Raw genomic sequence first — 12,384 nt, 5'->3', positions numbered from 1 at the left:
TTCCCACCACAGGCCCTGCCTACCACCTCTCCTCCTCTCTGCATGAGGAGCCACGTGCTGACATGAGTCTATCAATGAAGCGGCCCATTAACTGAGTTCTGTGGCCAAGGAAAAGTCTTCCTCTGCCTTTGTAGAATCTCGGACCAAACAAGAACTGATGGTAGCTGACGTAGGTAAAAGGTTGCTGGGTGGCAAATAAAGTCCCCTGGAATCTGGAGAGCAGGGGAAACAGAGACTATGTTAGCAGACACAAAAAAGTCAAATCTGAAGCCAGCAGAGGGGAAAGTTTAGAGCTAACTCTGCATCAAGAGGTTTCCAAATGCTCCGCGATGCTTGAGGGCAGGTGAAGGACCAAAAAATATGGCAGAGTGGAGGTTTTACCTCTGAAAAAGATCAAATACAGGCATTTGGACCCAACGAAAGTGTCGCTGCATGATTTAAAAAGTAATTATGTTGAGGAGGTATGGTGCCGCCAGCAGGTCAGTCTGTACCTGTGAGGCGAGTGCATCAGCAGCCTCATGGCACCTTCAGACTTCCAGATACCCCAAAATTGCTGCTTTGCCTTTGGCCAGACCCCAAAAACTTGGAGCAAAGTTTACCAAGAAAGTAAACGGCCAAAAGTTAAGTATGTGGGAAACACACCCACAAACCACCTCCGGCTCAGCTTTATAATTAGAGGCATGGCCTCTCTTGTTCCTGATTGAACTGCTTAATGGCCATGATCCCAGAGACTCAGAAACAAATCTCGAAACCCAGCGGCTTTTGGCAGAAATGCGTCCGGTCCCTGCAGTAGGTTACCGGTGATGGGCCACTCAAGGTGGGAATAGATTTCACGCCTTGGCCTGTTCCCCTGGGCGGCCCGGTGGCCGCCATCCTTCAGAAGCCACTGGACAGTCAGGTTTGGGCCTCCAGTGACAAGACACGCAGGGCCTCACGGGATGTGGGGGGAGCCGGACCCGTCCTCTCCACCCCAACGAGACCCCACGTCATCGCCCATGAACGGCCTCTCTGGCTCCTAATCAAGCTGCTTAATGGCCATGATCCCAGATACTCAGAAACAAATCTCGAAATTCAGCAGCTTTTGGCAGAAATGCAGCCAGACCCCGCAGTAGGTTACTGTTGCTGGGCCACCCCAGGGGGGAAAGGGTGCTATCCCTCCACCTGCTTCCCCCTGGCGGCTCGGTGGCCATCATCCTCCAGAGGCCATTGGGCAGTCAGGCTTGGGCCCGCAGTAGCGAAATTGGTTGAGCCTTACGGGATGGGGGTGGAGCCGGGCCTGTACTCCCCACCCCAATGAGACCCCAAGTCATCGCCCACGAACAACCTCTCTGGCTTCTGATCAAGCTGCTTAATGACCATGATCCCAGAGACTCAGAAACAAATCTTGAAACCCAGCGGCTTTTGGCAGAAATGCGGCCGGACCCCACAGTAGGTTACTGTCGCTGGGCCACCCCAGGGAGGAAAGGGTGTTGTCCCTCCACCTGCTCCCCATTGGAGGCTTGGTGGCCGTCATCCTCCAGAGGCCACTGGACAGTCAGGTCTGGGCCCGCAGTGATGAAACTTGTTGGGCCTCACAGGATGGGGGTGAGGCCAGTCCTGGTCTCCCCGTCCCAACAAGACCCCAAGTCATTGCCCACGATTGGCCTCTCTGGCTCCTGATCAAGCTGCTCAAGGGCCATGATCCCAGAGACTCAGGAGCAAATCTCGAAACCCAGTGGCTTTTGGCAGAAATCCCTCCAGATTTAGTGTTAAAATTTGGAATTTCAAAATCACTGGCTCTACTGCAGCCACGGGACATCATATGTTATTCATAACCAGCAATAGAACACAAATTGTCTACTGTTGCCTTTTCAGCAGATCTAAGTGTTGGGCTAAAATCTCAAATAATAATGGTGGGTCTGGTGACAAAATATTGAATGTGATCAAAGTAGAGAGAGAGTAATGTGGAAATAATCTGCCCCACAGGTAGGGGGAGGGCGTGGGATGGGGGTATACTGGGGTTTTTGGTGGTGGAGAATGGGCACTGGTGAAGGTACGGGTGTTTCATTGTATGACCAAGACTTAGACCCGAAAGCTTTGTAACTGCTCTCACGGTGATTCAATAAATAAAATTATAAAAAATGAAAAAAAGTAAGGTGGAGCTCATGCACAATTCAATCAGCTAATCAGTGGCTGAATAAATAGCAGTACTCCTACATTAAAAAAAGAAAAAAATAATAATTATGTTGTTAATGTGCTATATAGATTACAGAAAGTCCTCTTCTCTATTTAGTTCTCAGAAACTAGAGGACAGACTGCTTCCCTCCAGTGAAAAATTGTTCTCCCTGATATCTCACAAAAGCAGGAAGAATTCATTAGATTGACTTTAGATAGTCTCTAATGAACAACTTGTCTAGGCCAGCCTATAGTAAAGTTCAATATTTAAAAACCTCATTCACACACTAAAAGCTTCCAAGCAGCTTTTCAGCTCATCACTATTAATTAGACTTCAGAGATTTCCAGTTATCCTGAAAATAACCTCTTACATGAAAGAGAGAAAAACAAAGGGGGAAACAATACCTTGAAAAGAAAGTCTATGCAAAAAAAAAAAAAAAAAAGTCACGGTCCTCCCGTTGTTCATCGATTTGCTCAAGCAGGCCCAGTAACGCCTCCATCGTGAGACTTGTTGTTACTGTGTTTGGCATATCCAATACGTCACGGGTAGCTTGCCAGGCTCTGCAGTGCGGGCGAGATATTCTCAGTAGCTTGCTGGGCTCTCCGAGATGGGCAGAGGAATCGAACTCGGGTCGGCCATATTGGCTGCGTGCAAGGCAAATGCCCTACTGCTGTGCTATCACTCCAGCCCCAGTGGGTAGGGCGTTTGCCTTGCACACGGCCTACCCGGGTTCAATTCCCAGCATCCCATATGGTCCCCTGAGCACCACCAGAAGTGATTTCTGAGTGCATAAGCCAGGAGTGACCCCTGTGCATCGCCAGGTGTGACCCCAAAAGCAAAAAAAAAAAAAACTTATAAATTATGTAATTAAAAAAAAACTTCAAAAAAAGTCTATGCAAAATTATCTTAATGGCTTAGAGGGACATGGGGCTGGAGCGATAGCACAGCAGGTAGGGCGTTTGCCTTGCACGCAGCCAACATGGTCGACACGGGTTTGATTCCCAGCATCCCATATGGTCCCCTGAGCACTGACAGGAGCAATTTCTGAGTGCATGAGCCAGGAGTAACCCCTGAGCATCGCCAGGTGTGACCCAAAAAGAAAAAAAATAGCTTAGAGGGACAAAAGAAAATATTACATCCATGAGCCAACAATGGGAGGCTAGTGACAAGGAATAGACAGAATTTTCAAAAGAACATTTAAAAACATGATATCAGACCCAAGAGATAGCTCAATTAATTGAGGACAGGGTTTGTATGCAGGAGGCCAGGGTTTGATCCCTGGCATCAAACCCTGGCCTCCTGTAATCCCCTGAGCACCACCAGGAGCATTTCCAAGCACAGAACCAGAAGTCATCCCCAAGATGTGTTCCCCCAAAAAATAAAATATCAGAAATAATAAACTAGAGGAGCTGGAGAGATAATACAACAGATAGGATGTTTGCCTTGCATGCAACCAATTTAGGATTGATCCCCAGCACCGCATATGGTCTCCTGAGCTCTGCCAGGAGTAATTCCTGAGCACAGAGCCAGGAATAAGTCCTGAGCACCACTAGATGTGGCCCAAAAACTAATAATAATAATAACAACAAATAATAATAATAACCAACTAGGGGGCAAGGAGGTATCTCGGTGGCAGAGCAAACATTTTGCAGGTATGAAACCCTGGGTTTTATCCCCTAAAACAAAAAAGTATCAATATCAATGAAATAATAATAATTTAAAAGGTTATAACTAAAGTTAATTTAAACCTCTCATAAAAAAATCCAGTGTTAAAGAAATAGATCAAGGGCTGGAGCAATAGTACAGCTGGTGAGCATTTGCTTTGCATGCAGCTTCCCCAGAACTCCATATGGTCCCTCGAGCCCCACCAAGAGTGATCCCTCCATGCAGAACAAGGAGTAAGCCCTAAAAACTGCCACATGTCCAGGTATGGCTCAAAAACCAATAGATAAAAAGATAGATTACATGTGAGAAAAATACAAGAACTTGTTTAAGACTAGCTCAGAGATCAACACATAAATCCACAGAGACCCAGAAGAGATAGCAAAAAAAAAAAAATTCAAGGGAAAAAAAATTTCAAGCAAACACTCCAAAATTAAAGGACATAAATTTTCATACTAGAAAAGCCCGCTAAATCCCCAGAATATTCTGGGCAGAGCACTGAAGTGGTAGAATTCACACTCTGCATTCATGTGTTCCCAAGTTTGATCCCTTATATACACATGTACCCCAACCCTCAGCACCTCTTGGGCTGAAACCACCAGGCCCAAACCACCACACTGAATATGACAATGACAGCCTAGGCCTCTGAGCACTGGAGAGGTTCCTATTTTACAATTTACATCAAGCAGGACACATTATTACATTTTAGGAAAGCAGGAACAAAAAGAAGAAACTATAGATAACCAACAGAAAAATAAAAACATAACTTAAGAGAGGATGGATCTATCCTCATGGATCTATCACATCTTCCAGAAGGGCAATGGAGAAGATTATCCATGACTTCTACTCGGATCTCTTCGATAGCCACTTCCACCTGCCCACGTACCAATTTTCACAGGATGGATATGTCATTCCCAACTTTCTCCCTTCCAAAATCTGACACACCATTTCATCGGTAAAGAAGTAAACAGCACCCGGCCCAGACAGGATCAGACCTAAACACCTGAAGAACCTGCCATCAGTACTCATCAATACACTGGCTCGGCTCTTCACACGCTACCTGTCTGAATGCAAGGTTCCGTCCCAGTGGAAAATTAGCAGGACTGTTCTACTGTACAAGAAGGAAGACATCCATGACATTGGCAACTATCACCCGATCTGCCTGTTGTCTGTAAGCTATTCACTCGAGTCATCCTGAATAGGATTGGCAGAACACTAGATGAAGGACAACCATGCAAGCAACCATGCCGAGTTCCAAAAAGGATTCAGAACAATCGACAATATCCACATAGTAACCAAGCTCATTGAGGTTTCTCGGGAGTTCAAGATGCCACTCTAGCGTTCATTGATTTAAAGGCCTTTGATTCTGTTGAGACTGAAGCAGTCATCGAAGGCCTAGCAAAACAGGGTGTTCAAACTCAATACATCAGGATCCTCCGTGAGCTTTATTATGGATTCACTACCAGGATCTCACTATTCTACAAGAAAGTGATCATCATCGACGTCAAGGGAGGGGTTCAGCAGGGTGATACCATTTCACCGAAACTCTTCAGTGCCACCCTCAAGAACTTCATGCGACGACTGGAATGGGAAGGAATAGGAGTGAAGTTAGACGGTCGGCAACTACACCACCTCCACTTCGCTGATGACATCGTTCTTATAACACCAAACATCAGCCAAGCGGCACAAATGCTGGCTGACTTCGACTGTGAGTGTGGAAAGGTCGGACTGCAGCTGAATCTCACGAAGACAATGTTCATGAGAAACGGACTTGTTCCTGACGTTCCATTCGCACTCAATGGAATGAACATCTCTGAATGCAACAGTTATGTGTACCTAGGTCGAGAACTCAACATGATGAATGACCTGGCACCTAAAATGTGCAGGAGGAAGAGAGTGACTTGGAATGCCTTCAGGAGCATCAAAGAAATAGCTAAGAGAACGAAGAAGCTCCGGCTCTGGACACATCTCTTCGATTCCACTGTTCTTCCTGCATTAACATACGCCTCAGAGACCTGGGCCCTACGAAAACAGGATGAGAACTCTATTCAGGTCTCCCAAAGAGGAATCGAAAGAGCTATGCTTGGAGTATCACACCTCACTCAAGTGAGAGAAAGAATCCAGAGTTCCAATCTCTGTCAACGATCAAGAATCAGGGACGCTGTCTCATTTGCCAAGGCATCAAAAATCAGATGGGCTGGACACGTAATGTGATTTGGAGATGACCACTGGACTAGAGCCGTTACCTACTGGATTCCACGGGACGTCAAAAGATCGCCTGGCCGCCTACCTACAAGATAGTCAGACTTCTTTGTCAAGACCCTGAACAATCGATTTGATGCTCTTTGTGTTCCTGGAACGAGCAGATGCCATTGGGCTACACTAGCATGCAACAGGGACAAGTGGAGACATTACTGGCACCCTCTCAAGCAAATTGATGAGTAATGGGATGTCAAGTGATCGAGTGAACTTAAAAGAGGATATAAAATAAGAATGGCTTTGGACTTGCCATATTTAATACTAGAACCAAGGCAATAATGGAGAAATAACTTCAAATTTTTTCTTTGGTCATTTTGAGGGTCACATCCAGAAGTGCTCTAGGCTTATTTTCAGCTCTAAACTCACTTCTGGTGGGAATAGGGGGATCATATGCGATGTTGAGCTCAAAACACAGATTGGTCACATGCAAAGCAAATGCTCTACCCAATACACTATTACTCCAGGCCCATATATCTTAAAATTTTTTAAAGAATTGTCCACCCAGGTTGGAGCTATAGTACAGCAGCTAGGGCATTTTGCCTTGCACACGCTTGACCCAGGTTCAATCCCTAACATCCTGTATGGTCCCCTGAGCATCACCAGGAGTAATTCCTGAGTACAGAGCCAGGAGTAACTCCTGAGTATCACTGGGTGTGACCCAAAAAGCCAAAAAAAGAAAAAAGAATTGTCTACCCAACCAAACTCAATCAAAATATTAAGTTATGGTACATCTTTCAGAGATACCAGAATCTAAAGAAAATTAATTTCACTTTTCCCTACTATGTACTTCCTTTTGGGGGGTGAGAATGCCCCCAGTTTAAAAGAGGAGGAGGAGAGATAGAGAGAGAGAGAGAGAGAGAGAGAGTAAACCAGAAAAAGAAGAGATGATGATAGTGTTCAAAAAAAAGAGTCCATTTAAGTGCATTAATGGCCATGATCCAGAGACTCACAAATGAATCTCGGAACCAAGAAGCTTGATGCAGAGTTTTCTTTGGACCCCAATTATTTAAAATTTTATTTTATTTTATTTTATTTTTATGTAGGAGTACTGCTATTTATTCAGCCACTGATTAGCTGATTGAATTGGACATGAACTCCACCTTACTTTTTTTCATAATTTTATTTATTTTTTTTTCTTCTTATATTTATTTGTTGAATCACTGTGGGAAAAGTTACTAAGCTTTCAGGTTTAAGTCTCGGTCATACAATGATCAAACAAACACCTTTCCCTTCACCAGTACTCATTTTTCACCACCAAGAAACCCAATATACCCCCCTCCCACCCCTCCCAAAGCCTGTGAGGCAGATGATTTCTACTAAACTCTTCTCTACATTGATTACATTCATTATTTCAAACAAAAGATGCAGCATTATTGTTTAGAATTCCCCCACCACAATAAAAATGGCAGAAAAGGCATTGTGAAATACTTTGTTTTCTATAGCTGGTTATAAGAATCATATAATGTCACACGGCCGCGATTTTGAATTTCTGCAAAGAGCCAGATAATTACGAGATTGGTTTCTGTGCGTCTGGTATTATGGCTGTGCCGGAGAGCCGCTCGTGGGGGGCAACTTGTGACCTCGGTAGGGCATGAAGGACGAGCCGGAACCACCCCCCTTCCCATGAGACTGCAGTTGCCCCATCACTGCTGGCTCATACCTGGCTTTCCAATAAGCTGAGGTGGTGGCTACCTTGCTGCGGGGGGAGGAGGGGAGGCAGAAGGGAGCAACACCCTTTCCCTCCCGGGGAGGTATGGCACCGTAGTTTAATGCATGGTCCATTCACTTTTCTGCTGCAATTGCCGGGCTCTGGATTAAGTCCTTTTGCCTCTTGAGCCATGGCCGTGCTGGAGAGCCGCTTGTGGGGGGGCAACTCGTGACCTCGGTAGGGCATGAAGGATGAGCCGGTACTGCCCCCCTTCCAATGAGACTGCAGTTGCCCCATCACCGCCGGCTCATACCTGGCTTTTCAATAAGCTCTGAGACGGTGGCCACCATGTATGCAGTCCAGATGCATTTCTGCCAAAAGTCGCTGGGTTTTGAGATTTGTTTCTGAGTCTCTGGGGTCGTGACGTTAAGCAGCTTGATCAGGAGCCAGAGAGGCATTTTGTATGCAGCGACTCAGGGTCTCGTTGAGATGGGGAGGAAAGGGCCAGTTCCAACCCCATCTGGTGAGGTCCCATGTGTCTCGTCACTGCAGGCCCAAACCTGACTGTCCAGTGGCCTCTGGAGGATGGCGGTCACCAGGCCACCAGGGGGAACAGGCCAAGGCACGAAATCTATTCCCACCTGGAGTGGTCCAGTGCCAGTAGCCTACTGCAGGAACAGGACGCATTTCTGCCAAAAGCCTTTGGGTTCTGAGATTCGTTTCTGAGTCTCTGGGATCATGGCTGTTAAACAGTTCGATCAGGAACCAAAGAGGTCATGCCTCCAATTATATAGCTGAGCCAGAGGTGGTTTGTGGGTGTGTCTCCCACATACCTAACTTTTGGTTATTTACCTTCTTAGTAAACTTTGCCCCAAGTTTTTGGGGTCTGGCCAAAGGCACAGCAGCAATTTTGGGGTATCTGAAAGTCTGACGGTGCCATCAGGCTGCTGATGCACTCACCTCACAGGTAGAGATTGACCTGCTGGTGGCACCATACTCCCTCAATTATTTAAAATTTTAGAATTCCAGGAGCGTGTGGCAGCTTTCACAGCTGCGTGACATCTCATGCTATTCATAACAAGAAATACAAAATAAATTATCTAGCATCTTACTGTGAGGCAGGTTTTAGTGGTGATGGAAAAATTTGAAATAATGGTGAAAATTTGAAATATCGAATATAGCCTGCCCACAGGGCAGAGTCTGGCAAACTCCCCGTGGCGCACCAAATATGCCAAATACCAGTAACAATGATGGGTCTCATTCTCCTAAAAAGCCTTGAATATAATCTCAGGGCTAGGATGAAAGAGACGTTACTGGGGCCTGCTCGAGGCAATCGACGATTAACAGGATGATGAATGAAATGAATGAATGAATGGTGGTAGGAAGATGTAATGGTGGTGGGATTGGTGTTGAAATATTGAATGTAATCAATTATTGTGAATAACTTTATGAAAATAAAATTTTTTTAAAAAAGTAAAAAAAGAGCTAACCCAAAAGAGAAGAGAAAAAGGGCTGGAGAGATAGTACAGTGGTTAGGATATTTGCTTTATATGTGGTCAATCTGGGTTGCTCTCCAGTACCCAATATAGTCCCCTGGACCCCATTAGGACTGTTCCCTGAGTGCAGAGCCAGAAGTAAGTCCTAGAACACTAGGTGTGGCCCAAAAACCAGAGAGAGAGAGAGAGAGAGATTCTAAGGAGCAAGAGAAGGATGGCATTTAGAGTGTAGGAGAAACAGAAAGCAAGACAATTTATTAAAAAGCTTGATTATAAATAATTCATAGGTATCCAGAATATAAATCCTGAATCCTTAATAAAACAAAAATTATTTAAGGGAGGGGTTTGGATCACACCCAGTGGATCTCAGGGACATTCCTGGTTCTGTGCTCAGGAGTGTCTTCTGGTGGTGCTCGAAGGATGATGCTAGGGATTTATATGAACCAAGGTCAGCTACATAAAAGGCAACTGACTTAACCCTTGTACTATCCAGCACACAAAAATAATTTGAAACCATGTTGAAAGACGAAAGGATGGGAAGCAAAGGAAAGTCAGTTAAAAGGTGTTAAATCTTCATCAACCACACAAATGTCAGAAGAAATAGCTAGAAGAGCAGATAGACAGCAGTTGTCCCTAAGAAGGGACATAGGGAATGGGAAGAGATGACCAGGGAGCTCTAAGCCTTTTATTACTCCTAAATTTTTAATCCAAAAGACATTGTGAGAATGTTAAAAAGAAATTTAACATTTAAGCATATTGGCATAGCACTATATTGGAGAACAATGCTTTCTTATAAAACAAATCAGCAAACCTTATCAATATGTGCTTGACTCAACCCTTTGGGGATAATAGGTTAATATCTCAATATTATAGTGAAATGATGGGGATTGTTAGTTTTAGGAACACACTAACCACAGTAGAATAAGAAAGTAACTCCAGTTCCATTTCCCGGGAAAGAAGAGCAAGGCCTAAGTATAAAGAAGATTGAGAATCAGAGCAAGGACCATGAGTACAGGTTTCAGGAGAAGGATCCTGTCTCATCTGAAAGCCAGTTGGAACTCTTTGCCCTGACTAATTTTATGCAGAAAGGAAATACCTGTGATATCCATGTTATCTTTAAGTTGTGTGAGTTGGGAGGGGTTACATTAAAATTGTTTAATATTAAGGCACCATGAGTTATAAAGTTATTCATCATTCAGTTTTAGGTGTACAGTGTTCTAATCACAACCATTAGGGTTGACTTCCCTCCACTAATGTCCCTTTGTTCCTTCACAGCCCCAGAAGTTGTGTTTTGGCTTGTCTGTCTTCCCTGAAAGTAGAGATTTCTAAGATTTTGAATACACACCCTCAAGCAGGGGGATAATGAGGTAATGGGGGTATCAATTCAGCTAATATCTGGAGCTATTTTTAATTGTTAGTGTGGAAAGGTCGGACTACAGCTGAATCTCACGAAGACAATGTTCATGAGAAACGGTCTCGTTCCTGGTGTTCCATCCGCTCTCAATGGAATGAACATCTCCGAATGCAACAGTTATGTGTACCTAGGTCTAGAACTCAACATGACGAATGACCTGGCACCTAAAATGCGCAGGAGGAAGAGAGTGGCTTGGAATGCCTTCAGGAGCATCAAAGAAATAGCTAAGAGGACAAAGAAGCTCTGGCTCTGGCACAACTCTTTGATTCCACTGTTCTTCCTGAATTAACATACTCTTCAGAGACCTGGGCCCTACAAAAACAGGATGAGAATGCTATTCGGGTCTCCCAAAGAGGAATCAAAAGAGCTATGCTTGGAGTATCACTCTTCACTCAAGTGAGAGAAAGATCCAGAGTTCTCTGTTGATGATCTCTGTTGACGATCAAGAATCAGGGACGCTGTCTCGTTTGCCAAGGCATCAAAAATCAGATGGGCCGGACACGTAATGTGATTTGGAGACGACCACTGGACTAGAGCTGTTACCTACTGGATTCCATGGGACGTCAAAAGATCGCCTGGCCGCCCACCTACGAGATAGTCAGACTTCTTTGTCAAGACCCTGAACAATTGGTTTGAGGCTCTTTGTGTTCCTGGAGCGAGTAGATGCCATTGGGCTATACTAGCACATGACAGGGATGAATGGGGACATTACTGGCACCCACTCGAGCAAGTCAATGAGTAAGGGGATGTCAACTGAAGTGATCAAGTGATTTTAATTGTTAAGTCAGGAAAATAGGGAAAGGGCAATTGGTATCTAGTGAGTAGAGATAAGAAATTCTGCTAAACATTTAACAATGTACAAGACAGCATCCCTCCATCAAAGATTTATGCAGTCCAGGATCTGGAACAATAGACAGTGGGTCTCGTCTTACATGCACCTTAAGTGGGTTTGATCCCCAACATCCCATATGGTCCCCCAAGCCCCATCAGGAATGATCTCTGAACATAGAGCTAGGAGTAAGTCCTAAGCTCTGGGTGTGACCCCAAAACAATAACAAAAAAAAAATCATGCAGTCCAAAATGCCCATAAAGCTGAAAAAACCTCTGCTCTAAGATTGAAAATTTCTTTAAGACAGGAACCAAGTCTATTTTATTTCAATATTCCAGTGCCAACTCAGTGAATTGCAGATGGATAAGGAAAATGAATGAGGAATATATAACTCAGACTCAACACCCCAAGAGTCTGGGAATGGGTCTGTCATTCCCCAATATCTAGTGAATATCTGGCACAAGGTGAACCCTCTGTGTCCATTTACCCACCAAACTCTTAATGAACAATTAACAACTAATCACATGTCTGTTAGGCCTAGACCATGCTAAAAGATGCTCTCTACTACTGAGGCAGAAAAGTCCAAACATCACTTACAATAGAATCTCACTGTAGCTGTCCACAAACAAGGATTTCAGTGACGGCCGCCTCTGCAGAAAATACTGAATCTGCAGGTAAAGAGAGTAAAAGGAAAAATAATTAAGAGTGGTTAATGGTGAGCAAGCACACAGAATGCTTTCTAAACAGCAGCACTACAGCATGAATGCCCAGATGCTTATGAGGATGAGCAGGGGACTGGCTAGTGGGGAAATGCTATGTAACTGAGTCAGGAGAAATTCTGTAAACTACAAAGTGGAAAGACATACCTAGAAGCAAAAACAGAAAAGGAAATCCAAAACATTTATCAATTGTTTGGTTTGA

The 12,384-nt window shown here is 44.5% G+C and overlaps 1 protein-coding gene across 1 annotated transcript in view; it reads right to left on the bottom strand.

The window, feature by feature from the left end:
- The window catches only part of TRPV1 (transient receptor potential cation channel subfamily V member 1), a 36,997-nt gene that overhangs the window by 14,194 nt on the left and 10,419 nt on the right, over window positions 1-12,384 (bottom strand). Inside the window, exon 9 of the mRNA XM_056127724.1 lies at window positions 12,061-12,131. Within this exon, the coding sequence (XP_055983699.1) occupies window positions 12,061-12,131 (71 nt within the window). The remainder of the gene's footprint in view (window positions 1-12,060; window positions 12,132-12,384) is intronic.

This window comes from Sorex fumeus, unplaced genomic scaffold (genome assembly GCF_029834395.1).
Source record: "Sorex fumeus unplaced genomic scaffold, SorFum_2.1 ptg000063l, whole genome shotgun sequence".
Classification (NCBI taxonomy): Eukaryota; Metazoa; Chordata; class Mammalia; order Eulipotyphla; family Soricidae; genus Sorex; species Sorex fumeus.
The sequence above is the reverse complement of the archived record's forward strand: the minus strand, read 5'-3'. Positions and strand labels throughout refer to the sequence as shown.